Source organism: Thunnus maccoyii, chromosome 12, assembly GCF_910596095.1.
Source record: "Thunnus maccoyii chromosome 12, fThuMac1.1, whole genome shotgun sequence".
Taxonomy (NCBI): domain Eukaryota; kingdom Metazoa; phylum Chordata; class Actinopteri; order Scombriformes; family Scombridae; genus Thunnus; species Thunnus maccoyii.
Genome location: NC_056544.1, coordinates 27,101,868 through 27,129,413, shown reverse-complemented (window position 1 = coordinate 27,129,413; position 27,546 = coordinate 27,101,868). Strand labels below are relative to the sequence as shown.

Below are 27,546 nucleotides of genomic sequence, written 5' to 3'. Positions count from 1 at the left end.
ACTGCAGGGGAAGGTTTTACTGTTAAAAGCTTGTGTGATCAATGTATCAATGTAGTGGTTTGCCAATATACAATGATGTCATCCACTTCTCATGCAATGGGTATGATATAGGTTGCTTGAAAACATTTTCAGGTCAGGTTTGAGGTCAGAGGTCAGGAACTGTTTGGATTGTTGGTGTCTTGCTCTAAGACACTCCAGCAAGGTGCATACTTGCAGATAGGTTATGGAAGTTACAGTTAGAGCTGCACCGATTAGTCTATTAATCAAATAGTTGATTGACAAGAAATTAATCACCAACTATTTTCGTAATTGATTTGTTATTTTTAAGAAAAAAAAATGCCAAAATTCTCTGTTTTTCTGGCTTCTTTAGTCTTCTGTGATAGTAAACTGAACATCTTTGGATTGTTGACTGTTGGTTGGGACAAAACAAGACATTTTAGGACATGGCCTTGGGCTTTGGGAAGACATATTTCACGCTATTCTGACAGTTTATAGACCAAACAACTACTTGATTAATCGAGAAAATTATCAACAGATCATTCGATGACGAAAATAACCGTTAGTTGCAGCCCTCGTTACTGTATTACCCTACTGCAGGCAAACGTCTAAAACACGACTCCTAATATTGTTGCCATCTTCCACCTCTCCAGGTAAGATCACGTCCCTGGACACCAGTCTGCTGCGGGCATCCATGAAGCCGGGCTGGGAGGACCTGGTCCGCCGCTGCATCCAGAGGTTTCACCTGCAGAATGACGGGGAGATGTCATTCGCCAAGAAACATCAGCAAGAGGGTCAGTGAGACGAGTCAGACGTCACCCTGCGGTCTGCGACTGATGAGCTAAATCTGATGGAGGCTTTTTCAGCTTTATATGTTTTCTTTACTATTAAAAACCTCTTTCTTTTCATTCGGTAGCTGAAAACACTACAGTGTGCTGCCGGCCGCTAAGCAGGTTCAGTGTGGGGCTGATTAGGTCTAGTGCTGTAGAATTTCTTTGAGGATTCAGTGGCAGGAGAAGGATAATGTGCCTAATGTCCATGCTGGAAATGTTCCAGTATTCACTGAGTCTGTAGCATTATATGACTGATCAAAAATGCTTTTCTGGGAATTTGTTTATAGGAAGCGTAACATATTCTGTTTCGCTTAGTGGTTTTCAATCATGTGCTATCATCATGATGATGACATTTTTCTCCAAGCGTAATTTGTCATTTTCTCTCCGTTGCTGTCTGTGTGTCTTACAGTGTTGAGGAGCGGCCATGCGCTCAGCCCTCTGTACCGGTTCTCCCTGTCCAACGGCACCATCGTCTCGGCTCATACCAAGAGCAAACTGGTCCGATCTCCAGCCACTAACGAACCACAGCTCTACATGTCCCTGCACATCCTGCAGAGGTATCAGCCACGCCGTCTCTGCCTCTGTCTTTGTCTTTTAAGATTAATTAAAGAAGTTTCCTATCTAACTCTTAATCATCACATCCATCCATTGTGCATCATCAGTTCTTCCCTGGATGGTCTCAAACCTTTCTTTCATGTCTTTTTGGGCCCAGTTGTTTTCTGTTGTGTCTGTAAAGTCTAACAAAAACTAAATAAGAGCCTCACTAGACAAGAAACGTGTGCTTCCTTGAAATAAATTGTATTTAATTCAAGATCGTTACAGTAAAGTTAACGGACAAAAGTACGCAAATAAGCAAAAATACACTTGTTCAATCTGAGCTTTAAACCCAAAGTTAGTCTGCAACAAAGAACAGAAACATTGTATGGTCAAAGGCGATAAATATTCTACAGTACAGCAACAGCAGAGAAAGCTACTTACGTTTCCACTAATTCCTAGATGCAAATCTTTGTTTGAGGAGTCAACTTATACGATTTCTTGGTGATAATTATCCAATTTGGCCCTGTAGCTGCACTTTAATGCATCCCTGTTTCTCTCTGTACCTCTTTAAAATCATCTTGAGAAACTTAAAACACAATGATCTTAATTACACATTTAGAGATTCATCTTTTACAGCATGTCTTCCCCCTCTTCTCTCTGCTGTCAGATCACATGTTCTCGCTCAGTCTTTGTGGTTTCCTCTTGATTTAGACAAAGAAGTGTGGTGAAGGGGGGGGGGGGCGCACTGTAATGTGGATTAGGAACAAAGAGTCTTATTCAGAACCGTCGCCATATGTATTGACAAAACTGACACAAGCGCTACCAGCCAGTCCAGTCTAACAGTACCTCCATCCCTCCCTCCCACCACGACCAACATCCAGCCGTTGGTATGACCGTTCAGAGTCAGGAATTGGACAGCGGTCAGGAAACAATGCCAGGACTGTTACCCGGGGCATTCAGGGATCAACGGCAAGAACTTGGCCTTTTTACTTCCACAAGTTTCACATTCAAAATTATCGCTCCAGCGTTCAGCACAATGAGAGCTTTGTGCGTTCGGTGTGGGGCCGAGGCCGATCCATGTTTTAAAGCGCTCTCTCTGTTACAGCTTCAGGCCTTGTTACAACTTTGTTTTCTCAGTTGTGTACACTGTTTCAGAGCTGCAAACTGGTTTACTTCATGACATGACTGATCGACGCTGAGTGAAAGGCGGTTATTTAACCACCTACGTTGCGTGTTCTTTTTAAAATCTAAAATGATATTCAGGACTTTTAATAAACATTTACTGAAGTTCACCAGTTAAAAAACCACTGCTTATTATAATACTTGTTATCATTTTTAAAATAAACTCACTTTTGAATCGGCGAATATCAGAGTTTCAAAAATTAAACACTTTTTTAAAAAATCAGTTATTGAACTAAGTCTGAGCTTTGAGCTTGAAAAGAAATTAAAAACAGTTTGAGAAAAATATCTTCACTCAAAGTCCACTTACTCGCTTATTTTGAGCATTTTTCTTCTTTTGTCAAAATCAAAATCTGTATAATAGAAATCCTGGAGAATTAGGCGTGATATGTATGGTATAGCAATATATACATACAGTTTAATTGGTTTATATCATGGCCAGTGAGAATTCTCAATATCTGGTTGGTCGGCAGGTGTCCATTAATTTCACATATATTCACAATTAGAGACCAGATTTAGACATTTATCTATGAAATTCCTATTTTTAGCGTGTTATGAAACACAATCATTCATTCATCATTTGTCACAAACAGGCAATGTTTTGACCCTGCGAGGTCTTTATCAGGAAGATGAGTCACATTACAAAAGGCAAAGTTTATAAATGCACTAAGTTGATGACATCATGCTGACATCATGATCAACCACTCAAGCAAGCAATATAAAGAAACAGTTTCAATATGACACACTAATGTCAAAAAACAAAAAGTTGTAAAAATAGTTGCCAAAGAAATCACTAAAAATAATACAAAGATATATTTTAAATATATTTGAAAAAAAAAAATTTACATTGAAGGAAAAATTCCCCATTAACGAAGGATATATATAAACTGTAGTAACAAGATGACTATAAGTGATTTAATATCTTCTTGTTATGGATTCTGCTTCACTTAAATCATTTTCTGCCTCCATATCATCCATATTACAATTGTTGAACTTGACAGCTTACATAGGATTTATCCCCTATATAGTGAATTGTGTTGTCACACATTATTTACTCAGGGAATAATTACTAACTAAGGTGTTTACTAACAACACCTTACCCAAACTTCATACATTTACACATATCACACATTCTGTCTATGTGCAACCTGCACTCCACTGGATCGGGACTGATTCTTGTGTCTGCTTTCATTTCCTTGCAGGGAGGGCGGCATGACCCCAGACATAACTGGCGGCCAGGGCATGGCCAAGCCGATGACCCCGACCAGCGTGAGCGGTCCCTCCCCTTCCCCTGACGGCAGTGTCACCAGCAACACCCACCACTCCTCCACAGCCACCAGCACCCCTGGGCGTGGTTTTGGGTGCCAGGGTTCCATGACGGGCCGGGCGCCCACGCCTCAGGGAAACAGCCATGTACTCAAGCTGGGCAGCCCCTCGGCCCAGGGAAGCCCCAGCGTCACCTCAAGGGCCCAGGGTGCCATGTTATCTCCTCGTCATCGCCACAGCCCTGGTATAGCGGCTGGCAGCAGCAGCTGTAGCAGCCCTCACCTCCCCCAACATCCCCCTGGTTCTTTCTCTCCTGCGGCCGGCCTCCACTCCCCAGCGTCCGTATGCAGCAGCACAGGAAACAGCCAGGGGTTCAGCACCAACTCCCTTAGTGCACTGCAGGCCCTCAGCCAGGGCCACAGGGTTTCCCAGGGACTCAGCGAGGGGCAGCATCCAGAGTCACCTGACAGAAAACCCGATGGCCTTCAGAGCCCTCTTCACAGCAGCAGCACTGGTAGCCAACTAGCCAAGGACAATCCCAGTTTAGAGGCTGACTTATTTGGAACTTTTGGGGAGCAGCAAGACTTGTTGTCATCCCAGAGCCAGGAGGGTGATCAGGGGCAGGGGAAAGACGGGGACCCCGACAGCTTTGGAGGTAATGGAAGCCTGGGGGAGCTTGGCGACGCCTCAAACCGCCTTCTTAACACCAAAGGGCACACCAAGTTGCTCCAGCTCCTCACCACCAAGTTAGAACCCCCTGATCCCTGCTCACCACCCGGGTCCCTGGGTGACGATCAGGACTGTAAGGACCTGGTAGGGATAGGGGGTGTCGGTGGGGCTGGTTTAGGGGCCGGGCATAACAACCACTCCACCTCGTTAAAGGAGAAACATAAAATTCTCCACAGGTTGCTGCAGAACAGCACCTCACCTGTGGAGCTGGCCAAGCTAACAGCTGAAGCTACTGGAAAAGACCCCATCGGTCCCGAGTCAGCCGCGGGGGACAACATGGCCGCCCTGGGCGAACTCACTGCAAAACAGGAGCCGGGGAGCCCCAAAAAGAAAGACAACGCGTTGCTTCGCTATCTGTTGGATAAGGATGATAACGGCATCCCGGATAAAGCCATCAAAATGGAACCGAGCGACGGACCAAAGCTGTCCAACATCAAGACAGAGAAACAGGATCCAGGTTTCAACATGGCGGACCAGGTCAGTGATGAGAGTTACGATGTTGTTGACAGTGATAGTCATGGTTCGACTTTGTCTCCTAGAAATTACGTTCATATACAACTAAATTGCAACAGCAAATAAGTTTTTGCTAGAAACATGACGCTGCTGAATCAAGTTTTCTCTCAACAAAATGAGAAAATGTTAATTAACGTATTTAACAAGTTGCAAAAACATTGATACCGAACGTACAATTGAATCTCTGCTATAGTGTCAAGATATCAAAATGCTACAGAGACATTAGATCCAGCGGTAAAATATCAAAGAGCTGCACAGATCATAGGTGTTATCTGGATAAACTGACCACATATTGGGAATCTAAATGGTAACTTCCTCTCCATTTATTTCACCATCGCTTTAAAGAGAAATCCAACCCTCAAATAAAATTTTCAAGACTTCATGCACCATTTTAAAAATCAGTACATTTAAATATTTGAGTTTCAAAGCACCTAAAAGTGAGCTGGAGGGAAAGTTTTAAATTTGTAGGCACTATAACAAAGTCAAACATTGAAGGTTGTGGTTTAATACCTTTTTATTGAATCACAACCTTTCTAATTGATTATAGAACCTAACTAGGTTTACTGTTTGCAACTAAATCAATACACAGCAGTTTTTAGTAAAAGCCTAATTCAATTCCTCAAGTGGTGGCGTCAATCTGAAAATGAGATGACGAGATATTGATGTGTTATGCAAAAACTGTTTAACTTTGTCGAATGAAAGTTTATCTGGGAGATTTTGGACTCGTGACACTGACGTGACGCAATCAGCTACATAGAGACGTTTAAGTCAGGGTGACAGTGGTGTTACAGAGCTTCCTTTCTCTCACAAACGTCAAAAGTTTAATTTTTGCCTGTTGTTGAGTTACTGAAATGAATGTCAATTTGAAACAGCGTCATCTTCAGTGTCAAACAAGTGTTTGATATGAGATTTGTTATTATCGGATCCAGATCCAAAATGTTACTGACTATCGGTTCCCAAGCCTACAAACACCATATCCTCAACATAACATGTACATTTCTTAGTAAAAATCATTTATCTCCCAGTATAACTGAGGCTGATGGGATTTCCATCTGTAGTTTTACAGCTTTCCTGTCACAAACTGCGACTTAAATTTCAAAAAGGCTCACGGTCGCTACATGGAAAGTCACATAAAGTCATTTATATTCATCCTTCGGGAACCGTTAACATCGTTACCAAATTTAACGGCTTAAAATTTGTTCTGGTAGTATCTGGCACGTCATGCGGAGAAGACAAATTAAGCAACACATGACGGGAACTTTGTCTTCCGAGGGAATAAAAAATGCTCCAGGAAACTGTCCACTTAACAGACTCGCATAAGGATGTATGTAACAGCTCCTATAAACACCTTCCAGTGAGAAGCACAGTAGCCGCTTGGCTGACGCTCGTCGTTTGGTTCTGTCGTATATTTGTTGGCTTCCACTTCAGGCAGCCGATGGCAGGCTGTCAGGAGTTAGTACACACCCTGAAACACAAGACACTTGGGAAAGGGAGGCAGAGGAGTACTGTAAGGGCTTTAGCATGTGTGTGTGTGTGTGTGTGTGTGAGAGAGAGGGGGGGAAAAAAAGGGAAACCGAGAGTGTTTTCGACTGAGAACTTCCAATACAACATCAGGTTTTTTTGTGGCTGTGAGTTACAGTGAGAGCGTTAATGTCCTGTATGTGAGTTCTGTTTACATGGCTTATAGCGTTGTGTGTTAGCATGTGCTCATGTACACGACCGCATGTTTGTCTGTGTTGTACTGTGTATGTACATGTGTGTACACAGCTCCCACAAGAGTAAAAGATGATGTCTGGCACAAGTCTATAGACAGCCTGTGTTTATACAGCCACTTCCTTGGGCTTTCATCACCTGATGTGTGTATGTGTGTGTGTTAGAGAGAGAGGAAGAGAAACAGAGAGAGAGAGAAGGCTTCTGACAATACTGTATATAGAAAAAACATGAATTTGAGAAGGTAAAGAGTGAGGAGGGAGATGGAGTGTAGAAGGAAGATCTATCCTCCGCAGAGAAAAGTGAGCAGCAGAGAGTTGCAGAAACACTATAAAAGAGAGGAGGATGATGAGAAGGCTTAAACAGAAGGAGCTGGGAGTAGAAGAGAGGAAGAGGAGGTGAATAAACTTCAGTGGTCCCCCAAGCTGAATTAACATTCAAGGTGAAATGAAACAGTGAAGGACTCAAACATATAGAACAAGCATTATACAGCAATTATTTCTAGTTCTGTAGCTACAAAAACTTACTTTTAGCGGTATGGACATGCAGATAGTTTGGTTTTATTTGTCTTCTGAGAGCTCTGCCTCCACCCAAATGATGTGAATGAGGTTTGGTTTGTGAGGCTTTTAGCACCACAGTTACTCTGGAAGTGAACAGCTCCATAAATCACAACAAGGTCTGTGGGTTATCCAAAGAAAATAAGTGAAAGAAAAAGTTGTATTTTTTCTGTGATCCTCCCAACATGAGTCGAACACGGGTCAACTTCTACCCACCTTGGTGAACGTGCATCTACTATGGATGTAAATGGAGCTGGTGATGGTATTTGAGGTCATGTAACTTACTCCCAGAAAAAGAGAGAAATTCTATGGTTTGGCGGGGAAGTATATGTTACTGCACAGCAGGCTGGAGTCTCAGTGAACAATCATGTTATAGCCCTCTCTCCCCATGTATTTCCTGTCCAGTTCTCTATCGTAAGCTGGCCAATAAAGGAACAAAATGGCTACAAAAGAAAACAGCAAAGTGTAGCCAGTTTAGAGTTGTTGTTGTGGATTTAAAGTACGAGTGCGGTTACATTGACATAGTTGGAGTTAGTTCCAGGAGAGGGCTGAAGGAAGAGGGCTGAGGTTCAGAAATGTGGCAGCCGTGGAGACGAAGGTCACCCGACCAAAGGTCGCAGAGGCCGCTGCCGGCGGGGAGGAAAACCATTCAGAGGCTGTCATCATGGGTCGGGATTATAGTTTGTATGATCAGGTGAGGTTTTGGTGCTTTTTTTTTTGACGTATGTTCAACCCATTGAAGGAGGAGCATAACGGGAAAGAGAAAGACAAAACAAAAAAAAACAATGTAGCTGACAAACAGAAAGTCAACACGTCTCTAGAGAGCGTAGGTATGCTTTTATGTGTTTGTGTTCCTGTGTGCACGCACAGATCAAATGACACTCTATATAGCGGCTTTTGTGCACAATTACAATACATGGAAATTAGATTAGAATTAAATTAGCGTTTGTGTACAACCGTGCACATACATTTCATAGTGTGTACATGTTTCTACACTTTCTCTGGTGGCCAGATGGAGATGTCTCTAACACTGTGTATTATTTATGTATTATGAGTGCTCTGACCTTACTGAGCATCACTTTATGTTATATATCAAGCTTGTACATGCAGTTTCCACACTAATAGAGCAGGATAAAGAGCATTACTTACCGTATTACCCATCCTAAAAACTAAGCTAACTAGCTAAGGACTATATGACATTTAGAATTTGCATTATGTTAAACATAGTATACATTTTAAAAACTGATATCCACATCCTCTCTGATATTTTCTGCCAATCTTAAAACGTTTTACTCGAGTAGGGAAGAAGGGAAGAGGTGTAAAAACTTTTTCTCCGTTCCTCTTTACAGTGAAATTTAGTCAAAGTTTGTCGCATTTAGTGTGAAAACTGTTAGCTAACTGTTACTGTATCAGACATAATACTTGAATCTGTGTAACATGATGATGTTCAGTATGCACTCGCTGTTACTGTACTTTAAGTTTACACTCACAAGTATAAAGCACAAGCAAGACTCAGCTGAGGTGTTTCCACGCCACCTGGGCTAACGTTAGCTTTTACTGCTATCTCAAGCTGTGCTCCTTGTGCTCGCACTTTCCTCGTACGACAAAGTTTAATCCAGTTAAAGATACAGGAACAGATCCAGAAACAGACAAGCAAATGGTAGCTCTGCAGTAGCGACGTTGTAGGATCTTAACAGCCGACAAAAACTGGATTTTGAAATGTTTGGGGGAACATGCCCCTCACCATCTATGTTGTGTTCATTATGTGCGTGTGTGTGTGTGTGTGTGTGTGTGTGTGTGTGTGTGTGTGTGTGTGTTTGTGTGTGTGTGTGCGCGCGCTCTGGCTAAACAGAGCTGTAACTGTGTGTCTTACTGTACATCACACATGACCTCATTAGCGATGGCAGTTTATTTTTAGCTCCTCCTCTATTCATCAGCCAAACGGCCTGAGGAAACCGTGTGTGTGTGCGTGTGTGTGTGTGTGTGTGTGTGTGTGTGTGTGTGTGTGTGTGTGTGTGTGCGTGGGTTAAATTACACTGCAATACTGAGGGGGGGTTTCAGTTTCTTTCAAAGTTGTCATCAGAAGTGAATATCAGCTTTCACATCATTTTATGAATGTTTAGTTTCACATTTTGTGGTTTTTTTGTCTCACTCTACATCAGTTTCTGCTTTTGTACTTTTAATGCATATTTTACATGATAAAACGTTAGGAAAGCAAATCTTGTTGAAACACTTTTGTACTAAAGATGTTTCTGATGTTTCTATCTGAACTGAAAGCTTCCAGGATTCTTTGTTCAGTTCAATCATCTTATAATCTTTCCATCAAAAACTGCTTTAAAGGCCAAGATTTTCTCTAACAGTAAAATAGAAAGTTCCGTCTGGTTGTGATGGTGCTTTATGTGCTTTAAAAAATCTTTGACGTGTATGGATTTGTGTTTATAAGAAACATATGGTGTTGAAGTCATATGCAGTGCTATGCCTGGATCAAAACTTTTGGGGAAACCATGAAACCCACATTTTCAAAAATTAAAAAACTGGATTTCTAGAAATGGATTTCAGCAGACAAGACTTTAAATGCTATTGAAACACGACATTTCCACAGATACTATCTTTACTATCTGTCTTCTAAATCCTGTTTCTTCCTTTTCTTGGCTGATTTCAGACCAGTGAGCTGGATGACCTGCTGGAGGACTTGCAGAATGGCGGCCAGCCGCAGCTGTTCCCCGGCCAGCCGCCATCCAGGGGTACAGCTTCCTCTTCATCCTCCTCTTCTGTGCCGCCTGGCTCCTCTGTGGACAAACAGACCATCATGAGCGACATCCTGCAGATGACGGACAGCAGCAGCAGCAGCAGCCCTCCCAACCAGCACCGAACCTTCCCTCCCATCGGCCCCGCAGGTACGTCCGCGTCCAGCGTCTGGAGAGAGAATTTGATGATTTCTGGCTCTTAAAAATGTTTAAAATGGAACAAAATCCTTTTATCCTCCCAGCAGGCTTTAATGGTGTCAGGCCAAACCAGCCGGTCCGAGGCGCTCCAGTCAGGAGCATGTCTCTGGACGGCAGTATGGGCCCCAACCCCAACGCCGCCAGGCCCTTCCCTCCTCAGCACAGGAACAACAGCCCTTACCCTTTACTGCAACAGCACCAAAGCATGATGGGAACTCACACAAGCATGGCTAACCAGGCTGCAATGGCCAACGCAGGTGAGGACGGACAAGAAGTAGCTCTGCAGCATCCTGCTTACAAATATCGTGTTGTAGTTCTGGTGCAGTTTTTAGAATAAATACATGATCTTTTATGTGTATCTGACTGCACAGCAGTTTAGGTCTCATGTGTTTTATTTCCAAGAAAAATGTTTTTATTGTAAGAAATCAAACATGGTGTTTTATTTAAGGCAGACGTAAATAGTCAAATCCTGGTGGATCAATAGAAAAATACATAGAATTAAAAAAAAAATGATTTTAAGATTCTGTATTAATAAATGTATTCTAATTATCTGACTAATTCTGCTCTCCCATTACCAGGCATGTTGAGTAGTGGGCCAGTGCGAGGCTCGATGCAGCAGGGTTGGGGCCCCCAGGGGCCTGTAGGAGGCGCTCCGGGGCCAGTGATGGGTCAAGGGGTCGGTCCCGGTCGCATGATCCCCAACATGAACGCTTCGCTTCCCATGAGAGGCAACGGTCCGCCTGGATCCAGAGCCATGGTCAATATACAGATGATGGGCAATGGTGAGAGGAAAATGATGATGATGATGATGAAGATAGATGGAGAAATTAATGACATTTTGTTCACATTTTGTTTAATATTCCTTTTTCTTGCATTTGACCCATCAGAGATGGAAATGACAAACCCCACCTACCCTCAGCAGCACGCACCACCTAATCAGACCGCTCCATGGCCAGACAGAATGATGATGGATCACTATGGAAACCAAAACAGGTAGGGGACTCGTTTATTTCCATAGTTTTGTGTATATACATGGATGTATTAATAGAGCTGGATACAGTCCAACCGTTGGTCTTGCTGCCAGTTTCGAGGCACTACAGCGAAAAAATCCCGTATAGCCCAAAAGGTTATAAAACAGTCGTCTGTAAAACTTTAGACAGGACACCTCAAACTGCTAACGGGGTCAATTATTACTCCTTGTATCGTGAATTATTAATCCATGAAGGTTTTGTATTTGTAAAATTTTTCCAGAGCCAAGAAAAGTGATTTTTAAAGAGCATGATGTCGTCCCAATGTAAAATCTATGGGCCAATTGGGAACGCATGGGCCGGGCCAGCCAGAGAAACACTAATGAGCATGTGCAGTAGACCGCACAAGGCGCCCTGGAAGCTAGAACACTTGGACTCCGGTATCCAGATCTTATAATATAAACACACAAAACTGTGACACTGAGTTGTCATTTTCAGGCCACCGTACGGCGTCCCACAAGAGGACAGGATGGGGTGCTGCAGCACGGGGCCCGAGGGTCCGCCGGACGAAGGAGCCCTGCTCAACCAGCTGTGCTCAGTGCTGAAGGACTACGAGGGTCTGGAGGAGATTGACAAGATGCTGGGAATCCCCACACTGGCTGGACAGGTGAGCACCTTCAAGCTGACCTTATGAAAGACCTGGCTGGTGGATAGCAAATTAGAAAATGTGTTTTTGTAGACTATTTATAGACTTTTCCCCCTTTTTTTATCGTATTCTTTAGTGCATTTTATGTGTATTATTAAATATATCGTATAGTATGAAGTTTTTATGCCTTTTTAAGGAGCATTTTAGAAATAAAATCGTAAGAAAAAACAGGCAGAGTCGACCAGAGTTGATTTTTTTTTTTTTATTTTGTCGAGGAGGCAATAAAAGATCAAAAGTTTATGGACTGATATGTATTGCCTTATTTGTTTATTTATTTATTTATATACATATATAAATATACATACAGTACCAGTCAAAAGTTTGGACGTGCCCTCCCATTCCCTTGAATGAGAGAGTGTGGATTTGGGATATTGCAAATATAAAATCTGAATAGTTAAGTTGAGAAAACCAGAATAATAAAATATTTGTATATCTTTAGTATTAGTGTAATTGTTAGAGGTGACATCAGTGAGTCGCTCCATCTGACTTGATAAATACTGAGATGTAATACTGCGGTTTTGTTAATACTGATCATTTACATATGAAACAACAGAGGAAACAAGGGAAAATGTTGAGGATAAACTCTACATATACAGAGTTACAACTTGGAAATAATTTTCATATCCCATCTCCTCTCCTTTAGGGTCCTATGTCAGACCAGGACCAGTACCTCGGCTCCGCTGACCCAGCAGCCGGTATGAAGCCTCCCCTGTACAGCCAACACTACGGCGGTCAGCCAGGCTATGGCGGCCTGCCTCCAGACGGCGGGTACCACGGACCCTCTATGGGCGGCCATATGGGGCCGCAGAGAATGCCACACGCCGGCTACCCGCCAATGATGAGGATGCCTGGGGGTGTAGGGCCCAGACCAGCCGGGATGAGGCCGGGGGGGCCTAACCCTGTGGTCCCCCCACAGCCTAACAACCTGAGGCTCCAGCTGCAGCACAGACTCCAGGCCCAGCTGGTACGTGGCTCAGTCACACATAGAACGTGACAAAACAATATTCATTGGTGTGTCCTAACATAATACTGTAGGTGCAGTGTACAGTGTTGGTGACTTGTTGATCGTGCATCTGCTAACAACGGATGTGGGTGTGTAGAAGGTGTGATACAGTTAAAATGACAACTTCTACATGTTTGACTCTGGTTCTCTCCATTTCCTCACAGGTCAGCGTTGTCAAAACTTTGCGTCCATGAAAAGAACTTTTAAAGTTATAAAAGCTGTTAGACAAGTTTTGTTCATATGTGTTCAGTTTTGGTTTTTTTTAAGTATTTGTCAAAGGAAAGCTGCACCAGACAAGTTTACACTTTGGAGATCCCAAGTGCCAACATGACTTTGGCTGCAAATAACGATTATTTTCATTATTGGTTTATCTGTCAAGTCAAGTATTTTCTCTAATAATTGATTAGTTGTTTGGTCTATAAAATGGTGAAAAATGTCGATTGCTGTTACCAAAAGCCCAAGATGACGTCCTCAAATGTCTTCTTTAGTCCTGACCAGCAGTCCACAACTCAAAGATGATGAGTTTACTGAATAGAAAACAGAAAATATTCACATTTAAGAAGTTGGAACCACAGAATATTTACATTTTTTTGGTTAAGAATGACCCCAAACGATTAATCATCATTTCAGTAACTAATCATCGCAGCTTTAAACGTGACATAATCGTTAACATTTTTAAAACACTTCACAACCTCATCAGTGATCTAGAGGAAGAGGTAAAGGAAAGTATGTTTTCGGGGTATTTTCAGCCTTCATTACAGACAGCAGAGAAACGACAGGAAACAAGGGAGAGAACAACAGCACGCTCCGTGGCCGACGTCCCAACCCCCAAGCCACACAAGCGCCTCACATTTGAGCTTTTTTTGTATTTAAGAGCAGTGACTTGCTGTTGCTTCACTTTGTGATTTTGCTATCTCTGTGTTGAGTTTGTCCTGCTAATAGCAATATATATATAATACCTTAGATTAATTCTTGGTGAAAAAAAACAACAAAAACCCCTCAATTTAGAGCTTCATTTTTATGCACTGTGGTAATTCAGTCAGTTTTATAGTATATAGTAAATCAGATATTAATTTACCTCATTTAATTCTTAGGGACCATCAAATATTCAAAGCTTTTCTTCTTCTCCTCGTAAATACAAACATTATTTTTTTAGAAAATCTAACGACGGATCTCGACACTTCACACCCGTTTCATCCTTATTCAACCGCAAAACCTCATTACCATGAAAAAAGACTCCGTGTCTCTTATTAAACCCTCCAATTAAAAAAAAAACAAAAAACAAAAGCGGTCTCTTTTCACACAGCGCCAGCGACACTTTGTAAACATACACAATTTCTTATTACGCTCGATGCAACAGAGCAGACTAGCGGGGCCAACAGGGTTCACCGAGTTTAAGCTAAACAGCAGCGGCCAGAAAGGACTAAATGTTTCAGCTTTCTGCCTTCATCAGCAGTTCCCCGCTGCTGAGACACGAAACGATGAACACACGACATGTACTGCACACACACACACACACACACCCACACATTCACACTCATAAAGATGATTGCATACACAGACTGTACCTGATGTGACTGATGGGCTGTTAACACACTTGTCTGTCTCTCTGAAAAGCTCATTTCCATATAATGTTCCTGTTCTTGATTGTATGTCCTTTTACATTCTGTTATTTGTTTCCACGTGTGTTTGTATTTATCTTTAGATACTTGTTGTTTTACCTTTAATAGCTCATACATTTGGCTTCTTTGTACAATTGTTCTTATCTCTGCTTATATTGATATACTACATTTTATTTGCTCTATTAATTCTTAGTTCTTTTGATTTATTTTCAATTTTGTGCAGGTGATGTATGTAATAGAGATATAAGGGATGAGACGTTTGATTTCTTTTATTTTCACTGTATTATTTCCCCCCTCAGAGTTTTTATGTTGCTTTCATGGTCGGTTCATATCTATGTCTTTCGTCTCTCAGGATCTCCTTAATGCAGCCTTGTTCACCTTAAGGTGCTTTATCCTTGACTTTTAAATTAAAATCATTATCACAAAAGGGACCTTTTTCTCCCCCGAACGGCTCTTATCTAAAGATTTTTAGGTCTAAACTGCCATCTGGTGGAAGACGGAGGTGAAAACAGCCTGTGTGTGTATATTAACTAAAATAGCAGAGAGTTCAGATATGAGTCAGAACGTTTGTCACCTCCTCCTTACGTTTCTGCCCGTGATAGTGGGAAGACAGTGAAGTCTTTACTTTACTAAACTTTAAATAACTTCCTGCAATCTGGAAGTATATAAATGAGTCATTGTGATGAAGGTGTTAACGCTTCGTAATTAAGAAAATGTTCCTGTTGCATAAATCTACATTAACTTACACTTAAAACAGTTCTAAAGCAAACAATGCAGTTAAGATTCAAAATATCATCAATATAATGTCATTTAATGGACATATTTATCTTCACTTCAAACCTTTTTAGCATCAATGGCCACATAGGAGTTTAACAAACTCTGAACAGTGACAGTTTTAGTGCTGCAGAAGTGAAATATTTAACTTTAAATGCATTTAGATCTCTTTAGATTTGATTTAAGGCATCATTTTGTGAGCATAATGTTCACTGATTCACACATTAGAATTTGTTTGTGTGATAAATGATTTCATCGTATTAAAGGTCAACAAACTATCATCTTAAAATAAAAAGTGGAGGAAACTACCAGATTAATGGACTAATTGAAAGTCTTTCAACATCTGTAAGTTAACATGTGAAGGTGATGTTTTAGAAACTGAATGTGTTTTGGATGTTTGAGCGGATGTCGCCGTCCACAATTTTGGATTTTGTGATTAATGAATTCATTACTCTGTCTCTGTTTCCGATGTAGAACCGTCAGCCAATGGTGAACCAGATGAGCGGAGTGTCCAATATGAATCTACCTCTAAGGTCTAATGTACCAAACCAGGTCAGTCTATATGTTTATATGTATATATGTATGTTTCTCCCTCTCTGTGTCTCACTCCACCTCACTTGTTAACACCGTTATATACTCCATCACAGTTTAGATGACACCTCTGTGAGGCAGATATGAACACTGAAGGAAGGTTTTTTGCGTTGGTCCAAGGTTGAGCAGATCAGAGATGTTTTCCCTGGTAGATCTTTCAACATTCAAGCATAAAGCGTATTACATATTAAGTGTTTCCTCTATAATTGTATGCTTGTCACGGTGGAAAGCCTGTCGAACTGAATTTAGATAATCAGATATAGTTCATGTTAAGGCCTTGTCACAGAGGCATGAACTGTATAATCATTAATCACGCTTTATATTATGTTGTTAATGTATTGTTAATAAATGTTTTATACATTATTAGAATGATTGTGACGGTCATATTACTGTGTTAAGTAATATCTTGATGCATTTGTTTTTAAATGTATTTATATTTGTTTGTTAGTTGGTTGTTTCCTTGCAATCATTTACAAGGAGAAAAAACCTTAGAAATGGTTCCATGTTCACTTTATGGAAATATAACACTTAATTTTGCACTCCTGAAATGTGCAGGAGCAGATGAACCAAATCACTTTATCTTCTTTTAAATCACTTCATAAAACTCTTTTTTATCAGTTAACCAATGAATACGTTTTTGTTTCTTTTAAATGTGTGACATCATATTATGTTTCATGCACTGCGCTTTTTAGATTTTTATCTTATGTTTATGTAAAGCACTTCCTGTATCTCTATTATTATTATTATTATTATTATTATCTGCTCTTATTCAAATCAACTCAACTGCAGCTGGGCTCATTTACATCTTCAGTGATAGTAGATAGAATACCCTGCAACACAAAAGCCCTGATGGTGGTTCCTGGTTGTTTTGGTAAATAGTGAGCGTCACCTCACCGTGTTTCCTCTTCCAGGGAACCCTCAATGCCCAGATGCTGGCCCAGCGTCAGCGGGAGTACCTCAGCAACCACCTACGCCAACGCCAACAGCAGCAGCAGCAACAACACGTGCACCAGCAGCGTGCCATGATGATGCGGACCCAGGGCATCAACATGCCACCTAACATGCCCAGCGGGGGCGCCGCCCCTACGCCGATGCCCATGGGCGGCACCAACCCGCGTCTCCCGCAGGGCAACCCGCAGCAGTTCCCTTACCCGGCCTCCAGCTACGGTACCGGCCTGCCCTCTCCTCCTCCACCTCCTCCTCCTCATCCTGCCTCCTCCAGCCCCTTCTCCTCCCCTCTCTCCCCCAGCCATCATCTGGCTAGCCAGGGCATGATGGGAAATGTAGGCGGGCAGTACAGCGGGGTAATGAGTCCACCATCACAGCACAGTGCCTTCCAGTTCAGCGGTTCAGGTATATTATTAGAGCACAGTGGCGGCGTCACGATGGTCTGTGTGCTTCATGGAAGTCGCTTTTTCTGTTTTTCTGTGGTGGTGGTGATCAAATATAATCATCTTTGATTGTCATAATTAATATTATTCACATTTTTTAAGGCTATGGTTGTTATTTGGATGTTTAATTTGATTTATTTTTGTGTGCAAATCAAAATCACTCAGATTAACACTCCATCCTGTTTCTTTCTTTATCATAAATCAATTAGAAGACTAATAGATCACAGATGGTAACTGTGTGGGGAAATAGCTGTGGTGGTGGTGGTGGTGGTGGTGGTGGTGGTGGTACTGGTGAACCAGAAATCTTCTCTGTCTCTGCACTTCTTTCCATTTATTGAGTTTATGTCTTTTGTCAATGATTTAAGTTTGTTACTGCTCACTTTATCTAATTTAACCAAAGAATTTGACTCTTCTGGTGCTTTTTCAGACAGTTTTTCAAGTCTTTTGTACTTTTTTCAACTGGACACAGTGGCTCTTGTCTGAATTGATTGTGTTGAGGTTGTTATTTGTTAGTCTTGGGCCAAGAACTTGATGTAAAGCCTAGATTTTGAATTTTTTTAAATGTCAGCGCTGTCTTCTCCTCATTGTCTCTTCTGTCTTAAAGACAAGATCATTCTAATTTCCCAGTAATCTTGAATCCAGTGTTACTATGTTAATTTTTGTAAGATCTCCATATAATAATGTCTGATCTTTAGGATCTGATAGTAGAGTTGGAATAGATTAACTTGTGCAGTCAGTTCCTACTCTGGTTATCACACATCCAGCTTATTATTCTTTCATTTACTTCAAAATCTCCAGGAATGAGCCAGCAGCAGCAACAGCACCAGGATCCAGTGTCAGGCTTCCCGTGCGGGGCTGCGACCCCCCAGAGCCCCCTGCTGTCCCCCAGGATGGGGCAGGGTCAGAGCCCCATGCTGCAACAGAGCCAGGGCCAACCCCAAACCCAGCCCCAGGGCCCGAACCAGGGAGGACCCCCCGGCTACCAGCCCAGTACAGAGCTTAACGGATGGCCCCAAAATGCCAACATCTCCACCAGCAACAGGTAGAAACAGTTAAATACATTTATTTATCAGTTAAATAAATTAATGTAAACATATTTCAGCACTAGAATATCTTGTATGTCAAAACTGGAGGCTTGTACATGTAAATCCAACAATTATGTTAAATATAAAATATATGAAAAAAAGTTGAGAGGATGTATGGAGATAATTATTTTCAGTGTTCATTTTTAATATAAAAAAACGAAATAACAAAAATCTGGGTGAATTTGGATTTACTATGTAGCGTAATGATAAAATACTGTATTTCTCTGCTTAGCTGTAAGTTTACATCAGTAGTGGAAGAATTACTGAGATATTTTACTAAGTAAAGTAGAAAAAAATACTCCATTACAAGTAAAAGTCCTGCATTCAAAATCTTAGGGTTAGGGTTAAGTAAAATTACATAAATATTGGCTGTAAAATGTACTATGTGTATTAAAAGTAAAAGTACTTATTATGCAAAATTTAGATTGTTATAATTATAATATACCGTATACATTATTGGAATATTAATACTGATTAATTGACATGTATGTGTAAGCAGCACTTTAATGTCAAGGTAGAGCTAATTAACAATTTATATGTTTGGGTAATCTAATCTATAATGATGCATATTTTATAAACTGATCATTTTATGTATAAAATATTGATCTGAGAAGTAGCTGGTAACAATAGGTGTGACATAAATGTTGTGAGGCATCTTCCTCAGAAATGTAGAGGAGTAGAAGAACAAAGTAGCATAAAATGAAAATACTCAAGTAAAGTTCAAGTACCTCAAAATTGTACTTAAGTACAGGACTGTGCTTGGATTTATTCCACCACTGGTTTACATTCTACAAAAAACTAACATCTTTTCTTGCAATAAAGCCATATAAATATATAGAACATACACATAAGTTGTTTTTTCACCAGTAAGTGATCACACCAACACCTCCTTCCCCTGAATATTTTACTTGCCCACTGACTGACTGAACTCGCCTCCTTCCAGTGTGTACCCTCAACAGTCCCAGTCCCAGTACCCCACGCAGCCCAACGGAGGGATGTACAACGGCAACAACAACATGAACCTGGGAGTTGCCATGGCGAGCAACGGTGGCAACATGAACCAGATGTCAGGACAGAGAAGCTCTATGACCTCCATGAACACAGAGCAGGTGAGCTGCTAGCTATTTCCTGTTTCATGTGAACACATAAACGTCTTAGAGGCCATGATTAATGTTCATTTTAATCATTTGATTTATGTTTTTATATTTACTTTATCTTCACATTACTATGCTGGTGTTTTAGATTCACCTTTCACCTGCTTTAGAGTTATTCTTCAGCAAGAGAGAGGAAGAGGAAGTAAATGGAAAATCGTTCTTGTGTGCTTTGTGTCAGGAAAATCAACTCTGAACTGTGTCAAGTCATTTCCTTTATAATAATTATCCTCAGTATGCAGGAGAAATAATAATAGTTCTAGCAGCTGTGTTTATGTTCGTTGTGACTTTTCTGGTGCAGGTGAATGACGGCAGTCTTATCCTGGAGCAGCTGGCAGGAATCGACATGCTGACACAAGAGGGCGAAGACAATTCTGTAAGTAAAACATTCACTTTTATACTGTGTACACGTGTTTATGTAATTATACAGACAACTGTAAGTGTTTTAAAATGTTAAAAAACAGTTTCTGTACTGCTGACTGCTCCTTTATGCCCACAGTCATTTATATATATGCTATATTGATCTGTATCTGTCATAAAAACACTGATCCTGTGTGTGTTAGTTAGTACAATTGTCTTTACATATTAATTCAATACAAGGCTAAGCTATCAAGTTGTCAAATTAATTATAGGATCATACAGGGATGTTTAATTTTGGCTACCTTTAGCTGGTCATGAGCTGCTGTAAACATGGTGTACCTCAGGGCTCCGTTTTAGATCCTTATTTGTTTTCATGTTGAATTAATGTTACGCTAGATTTATCAGTTAAACCAAATTACATTTACATCTGTTTCACTGAAAATTGATGCTGGAGATGTTTCTGCAGGTAATCGTTTATAGGAGTAATTCAAATTACTTCCAAGACCTAATTATACACAGTGTTCATAGAAAAAGTCTTCTTTTTTGTCCTGCAAGAGAAAATAGGAACATTAACAAACATTAAAGACATCTTTATTGAACAAAAGCCATCAAAATGTGAAGAGCCTACAAATCAGCCATCTGAGAAACTTTAAAAGAAGATGTTCAAAGTTAATTTTTAAACGCTCTTTAAATTTAACATATCACAAAAGAGAACGAGGGCTTAAAAGTGCACGCTGTTACTACAATAACTTTGAGACTGTTAGTTTTTTGATAAAAATCCCTTATTAATTCCTATTTTGTGTCTTTTTGTAGAATTTTTGCTGACGTCAGCTGCAGTTGAGACAATGTTTAACACATGAGCCCACGCAAAAATACTGACGCCGCCTCAGCTCGGCTCATCGAGAAGCATCGAGGAGTTTTTGTGGGGGGGGGGGAGTGCGACACGTGACGGACACTCTGCTCCCTCTACCACACCAGTCAGAGAGAGGACAACCAAGACATGTAAAACCTTCTGAACTGCATTCACTTTCATTGTGGCTCAGTCCACTCTGATTTAACATTTTATGCAATTATAGGGAAACTGCCATCTGTACCACCGTGACAACGAATGCACAACATGAAGAAAGAAGTTTAAAAAAAAAAACAACAAAAAAAACTGATTCCAGATTTTACTGGATACCTATGGGACATTTTAGCTGTTTACTGTAGCTGATGCTGTCATTCTTAGTGACGGAACATATTAATCTATCAACTATATTCCACAAATTCTCAAACGAAACCTGGTATTCAGCTGGCTGTAGGCTGGGGTATCATATAAAATGACCAGTACCTGCACTAATACAGTATAATCTACATTCCCGCAGCATTATTTTCATACAGGTTTGTCTCCAAATAGCCTTGGATTTTGCTTCAGTTGAGGCAAATAAAGGCTCTCCCCTCTATTTGAGAATTTACGATAAAGTATTCAAATACACTGGTACACATGTTATCATCATGCACACCAGATTATTGGTGAAATTAAAGATTTAACCCACGTAGAATCAAATACAGTGAGTGAGAGAATTTTAAAAGGTATCCTGTGTAGCATTTTGACTTTTATTAATTGCATCATTTCACAAATTATGTCTGTAGCTGGTCTGAATTCACACTGGATTTTTATCAAGAGCTGTTAATTTATTATGTTTTCTTGCTCTATAAAATAAGAAACCGATGCTAAAAGTAATATATCAAAACATTAGAATCAGGGGCAAGTGTCTTTAAGATAAAAATGCGTGGACTTACTGTACTGTACTGTACGTTTTGAGACACAGAATGCTACATTTAGCACCTTTCAGACAGTTACCAGGTTTATGTAGTGTATTTTTTTCATCACGATATATAAATCATCCTGTTGCAGTAAAACCTACCCATCGGTTGTGATACATAAAATGCGCAGTATGTGCTCTGGTCAGATGAATGTATTACTAAAGTTTTCCCACTGAAAACACACAACTTTAATCCTCTCAAGTCTCTGAAACAGTGTATATTGTGATAGAGTAAATTTATATATGTGTGTGTGTGCATGTGTGAGTGTCTGAAAACTGAAATTATGTCACAGTTGCGGATATTAGAGAAGTGAATTGTTGACAAGCATAAATGAAACCTCTGAATTTTATCTTTTACGGTTCTGTTTTAGAGCCTGACTGTCAAATGAGAAGGTTTATGAAAATATTTTAAAGGTATTTATAGTTTTGAAGACGTTTTAGAAATTCTTTGTATAACACAAAAATTAAGGCTATCTTTAATCTCTCAAAATGGTAAATTTTGATGTCGATTTGAAAATGAATATATTTCAACTGCTGTAGTAACAGGGGAGCTGTATCTTATTTAATTTCTTTTTGAATGAAGGTGAATGTGTATAGATAGTGTAAATACTTAGATTTATTATACTTTTTTTTTTTCCCCTAAGTGGTATTGCAAAGCAGCCGTTTGGAGTTTTAGTCCAACAAACATTTCTCAGAAAGCAGAAAATATCTCATTGGTTGAATTAAATCTTAGTGGACGGAGCAAAATAACTTTTTTCAGAGGACAAGTCAACTAATTGGCTTACTTAGATGGCAAAAAGGTGGTTGAAATGTGAACAAAATGCTTAAACACCAATTAATGACTTTGGAGAGTCAGTAAGCTAGCTAACAAGCTTTCCTCACTAGATATAGCTATGCTAAATAGCAAACCTAGCATCAGTAATGCTAGCTTGAAGCTTTCCGGTTAGTAGCAGAACGCTACACTTCATAATATTTCCTTTTTCTGTCCTTACCTCTTGTTTTTTAGCCTTGCTTTAGCCACAAGGTTTTAGCAACGGCGATATTGGTTGGTCCACCAATTTGGTTCAGAGTGAAACATCTTTACAACTATTGGATGTATTTCCATTTAGTCTGGTGCAGATATTTGTGTTCTTAACAGGATTATTTGTAACAACTTAAATGATTCTCTGACTTTTTACCATTAGTTCAAAAGTTCAGTTTGTCTAATACTTTTGTTTATGACCAAATACCTGCAAAACATTCCCATCAGCCTTAACTGTGTTACGTGCTAATTAACAAATGTTAGCATGCTAACAGGCTAAAAATAGATGGTGGCCATTTGTAAGCATTACTTTCTTAACAACATTGTCACAGTGAGCATGTTATATATGTATGCATGCCGACATTAGCATTAGCTCAAAGCAGTTGTGTTATTGAGTCAGTCCAATGTAATTTAGCCAGGACGTTCGTTTGTTTGCTCCACTCACTGAGATTTTGCCAATGAGATTATTTCTGCCTTCATAGCAGCTTTGCCTCTAAAGAATGTGTGTATAACTAATACAACTCCATGCTACTGCGACTCATTTTAAAATGACACTTTAAGGTTGTGATGTACTCGTCTGCAGGAGTACCTCTTGTGTTACAGGCATTCAGCTGAAGCTCTGCGTCTCGCTTATGGACAATTCAACAGTGCATTACTGTCAAAAAATAGTCTTGTGTTGGAACTTGTGGTGATCTTTGAATGACAAGAGAGTTCTTTAGTACTCTCCAGGTGATGTGTTCAAGAATTTAGTCTGACCTGGTCCTAAAAACAGATTATTAGGCAGGTCAGCTGAGCAGGAGACTCAAAACAGTTACATCCAAAGTTATGTAGACGTAGAAAGACTGGACCTTTTTACATTCTGGGAATAATTTCATCAAATCAATATGAAAGGTGCTCTCGCTATTCATTTATGTGCTGTTTCATATAAGCTTTTAAAATGTGAACAAAACTGACTGCGACAGGCAACGTGTGTTTTTCAGGCCCCCCCTTTTTCTCTACTTCAGATGGTCCGTAAGTGAGTTAAACACATACTGTAGCAAAGATGTGGCATTACTTGAATATGAAAAATGTAAACTGACTGCAAAATGAAACACTGAAATTCATTTTTCTTTTAAGATATATAGCATTGATCCTAACCCAGTGAATTTCAAGGATTTTTTTTTTATTGCAGGTTGTATTACTGTACATAAACGATCTAAAATCACATTTTCCTTTGGTTTTTTCAGCTTTCAGTGCAGTAAATTATACTCCACTAGATGCTAATATTTTGTAAAATCCCAAAGATTTTACGAGGAAAAACCTCTTAAGAGAAATTGTAAGCCATGGAAATTATTCTGAATGTCAAACTCTCTGCAACGGTTTAACGCAATCAAGAGCAGATGTAAACGCTCATGTACAGTAACTCCAAAATGTTTTAGATGAAAGTGAATGATTTCCTCGTGATTTTGACCGATACAGCGTACACATACAGTATATTGAAGAATTTTCGTAATTCATAGATGGATATTTTATCATTTTACAAAATACTGTAATTCATGTAAGTACCTTAAGATGCTAAAGACATAGCATAATGCCTTAGATCTATGATTCTCTGTCTGGTGTTTAACTGTAACTGTTTACAGGTGTATTATATATATATATATGTGTCACATACTGCTGAGTGAGTGTTTTAGCCCTTCATCGGTGTAGTAATTAGATGACCAGGATTTTTTTTTTTTTTTGTATTTTTCTCCCATGTGGTGACTCATGGAAAGTTCACAATCATACTGTGTTAGCATTTGGTAATCAAAGTGCAAATGTCATTGTAATTACAGTGTATTAATGTATGAGGGAGATTCTTCCTCAATAGTACAGTGTCTGTTGTTTTTAAAGGGGCATTAAGGAATCTGAACCTCTATTGGTGACCAGTAGGGATTTTACAGCAACATCAGTGTGTCTCTAGATGCTATTTTAGCACCTCGAGCTACTGCGGCCTGTCAGCGACGTCAACATACAACGCTCATAAAGTTCAGTATTTTTGAAATTTGAACATTTAAAACCACTAGAAGAGGGGGTTCAACTTCTCTGCAACAGTTTCAATACCTACCACAAAAATTTTAATTTTTTTCCCCCTAATACCTTTTTATTTGAGAAATATAGATATGTTTTCTTCAAACTTGTTTTTAAAATTTACCAAAAGAAGCCAAAGTTCTCAGTGTTAAATTGTGTAGCCGTAACTAAAATAGTCTAAATTTGAATTTTTTTTTTTAAATTAAATTTTTTCTTAAATCAGGAATCAGAACTTGATAGTTTTCGATATTTGGTGCAACAGGTACATCTTTGTCTGTACCGATATAAATAAATAAACTGATTATTGTGAATATATTGAGTGTAAAATCCAGGATACACAGTAATTTCAGCTTTGTAATTTATACGTAACTTTGAGCTTCATTGTTTACATTTGACTTTCTAAAATTGTCACTTTTCCTCGTTTTGATTTTCTTATTTAAAGCCACTATGTTCAGCATTTGTATTCGATTATAGTCTTTAAAATGACTCCACAGAAATCTTTTTTTTTTTTAATTATATAATCGAAAACATACTAATTGCCCCTGTTTAAAATCTAATCATTTCTGAAGTTAGATACACTAGGATAGGGCCTTTTGTGAAATGTTGTTCCTGAGTTTCTTTTGTGACCAGTTTTACCATTTTAAGTGTTTCACATTACAATGTTAAATCAGAGCAATATGTCAAAGCAGAGGGAAGAGCGTAGGTGTTTGAAGATCACTGTTTGCAGTTCAAAAGATTGTTTTTTTTCTTTTTTTAAAAAAATATTAATACTCCATGCTGTGGTGTTCATATTAAATATCTCAGCGGTGACAAAGTCCAGTACATACAGTTTATTCAGCGTGTGAGTGTTTTATTATGCAAAAGTCCGGACGTTCACACACTTTATGCAAGCTGTCGACTCTAATGTTGCTTTTGCCAATTGCTGCTTGTTAATTTATGATTCATGCCACTGTAAATAAATTATTTTTATTGAGCGGGACTGCCTCTGTCTTCTTATTTCATTCACTTGGATGTAAACTCGCCTCTTGTTCTGGTGTGCTGTTTTTGTGCTGTGTTACTGCTGCTTTTATTTCATTTCCAGGAGCTATAATATACTGCAGACCTGACACCGACTGCATGCTGTTCCTAAAAGAGAATGAAAAGAGCATTATCCTCCAATAAAGTAGTAAATCTGATCTGGTAAAATGCTCTTGACAGTGACTGAGCAGTTCTGCTTCTGTGCAATTCTCACTTTTCAGCAGCAGGAGGCGACATTTTCCAGGAATATAAGATTACTGTGCACGTATTCTGTCATTTGTCTGTTTTTTTCTCAACACTTTCCATCACTTCTCTTCTGAATGTTCCTGAAATATGTCTATAGTATCACATTGATCTTCCTTAAAGGGATTTTTGCAAGAGAATTATAACAAATGCAGCTATAATATGAAGTTTTAGTCTTAAAAATACCTCTACAAAATGTATGGCAGGATTATTTAACACAATTTAGGGTGTATGACTCCCCATTAGCCTCCACAGAGTGTTTGTTAGTCTTCCTGGGATCCACACAACAACTGCAACAACAAAAAACAAACAATTTAAAATCACATTGCTCAATAAAACAACTTTAAAGAGCCAAATATGAAGATCAGAAAATAAGTAAAGTAATTTGGTATATATAAAAGCTAGACAATACAAATACAATACAAATAATAACAAAAATGAAACAAAAAGAAAGTAAAAATAATCAAAAAGCTTCTAAAACCGCAATAAATAATATGAGATTCATCAGTATTAGTGACTTTTTGATAGAAAATGTACCTTTGATGTGTCTGATGTGTGTTGGGAGCAGATTCCAGACAGACGACGGCTGTACAGCTCAGTTCTCATCATATAGTTTGTTGCTGGACTGTTAGATGACATGATGTGTATTATACGTGCGACAGAACACAGTTTATACTAGTTTTTCACAACAAGTAGTGTTGTGTGATGTCCTGTGTAACTATTAAGACTCTCTTTATGAAGTACATTTTATGGTTTCGTCCCTAAATAATTTGTGTTTTCATATTGGGCCTTATTTAAATGTATTATCGATGTCTGTTTTCTTGTTTGTTGTTGTTTGTTTGCTTTGTTTAGCCTAATTTCAGACCTCTGACTTCGCTTTGGGCGGTGAAATCAGAGGTCAGTGATTCAAACTATAATAAGTAAAGTGTGTGTTGGATTCTCTAAAAGCTCAGACATGCATCAAATCTACCATCAAACACATAAAAACTTTTGTTCGACAGGAAATAAATAAATGAAATCATCTTTTAATACAGTTTTCTGAGTCTTAGTGTGTTTCATTTTACCTGCTGCAAGACTTGTTATAAATACATACAGTTTATATTATTTATACATGATATGCATGGTATGCATATTACAGAAACACCTTGACGCGTTCCTGTATTTACTTCTGTTATCTGTATTTGCAGTGTGTTTCTTTATGCTGCGCATGTGTCGTCAGATTGGTGAAAGTGTTTCTTCATTTGCTTGTGTTTTATTACACGTCAGTACGTTCACTGTAGATTTCATAATTCTGAGAAAATAACCTTGGTGATCTCAGTTTCTGCATGGAGAACACACATTTTTAACAGAAAGCCTGAGTTATAAACTGGTGGTGCAGAGTTTGAAAGAGGTGGGCATTACCAGGAGGGTCTAACGCTACATGAGATGCATTATATGGGAAGTGTAGGATCCACTGTTTTTGAAGCTTTACCAGTTCTAAGGACTAACAGTCAG

At 39.4% G+C, this 27,546-nt stretch overlaps 1 protein-coding gene across 4 annotated transcripts in view; it reads left to right on the top strand.

The window, feature by feature from the left end:
- Positions 1-25,771, top strand: part of LOC121908603 (nuclear receptor coactivator 2-like) — a 66,496-nt gene extending 40,725 nt beyond the window's left edge. For 2 of the 4 annotated variants that reach the window (XM_042428768.1, XM_042428769.1), the window contains exons 9-23: positions 651-791; positions 1,240-1,387; positions 3,749-5,018; positions 9,984-10,218; positions 10,311-10,523; positions 10,845-11,048; positions 11,154-11,259; positions 11,733-11,901; positions 12,584-12,904; positions 15,814-15,891; positions 16,842-17,283; positions 18,120-18,363; positions 19,350-19,515; positions 19,859-19,933; positions 20,731-25,771. In XM_042428768.1, coding sequence (XP_042284702.1) covers positions 651-791; positions 1,240-1,387; positions 3,749-5,018; positions 9,984-10,218; positions 10,311-10,523; positions 10,845-11,048; positions 11,154-11,259; positions 11,733-11,901; positions 12,584-12,904; positions 15,814-15,891; positions 16,842-17,283; positions 18,120-18,363; positions 19,350-19,515; positions 19,859-19,933; positions 20,731-20,742 — 3,824 coding nt within the window. In that variant the 3' untranslated portion in view covers positions 20,743-25,771. The remainder of the gene's footprint in view (positions 1-650; positions 792-1,239; positions 1,388-3,748; positions 5,019-9,983; positions 10,219-10,310; positions 10,524-10,844; positions 11,049-11,153; positions 11,260-11,732; positions 11,902-12,583; positions 12,905-15,813; positions 15,892-16,841; positions 17,284-18,119; positions 18,364-19,349; positions 19,516-19,858; positions 19,934-20,730) is intronic. The other 2 variants (XM_042428770.1, XM_042428771.1) reach the window with 2 other exon arrangements.
- Positions 25,772-27,546: the final 1,775 nt, after the last annotated feature.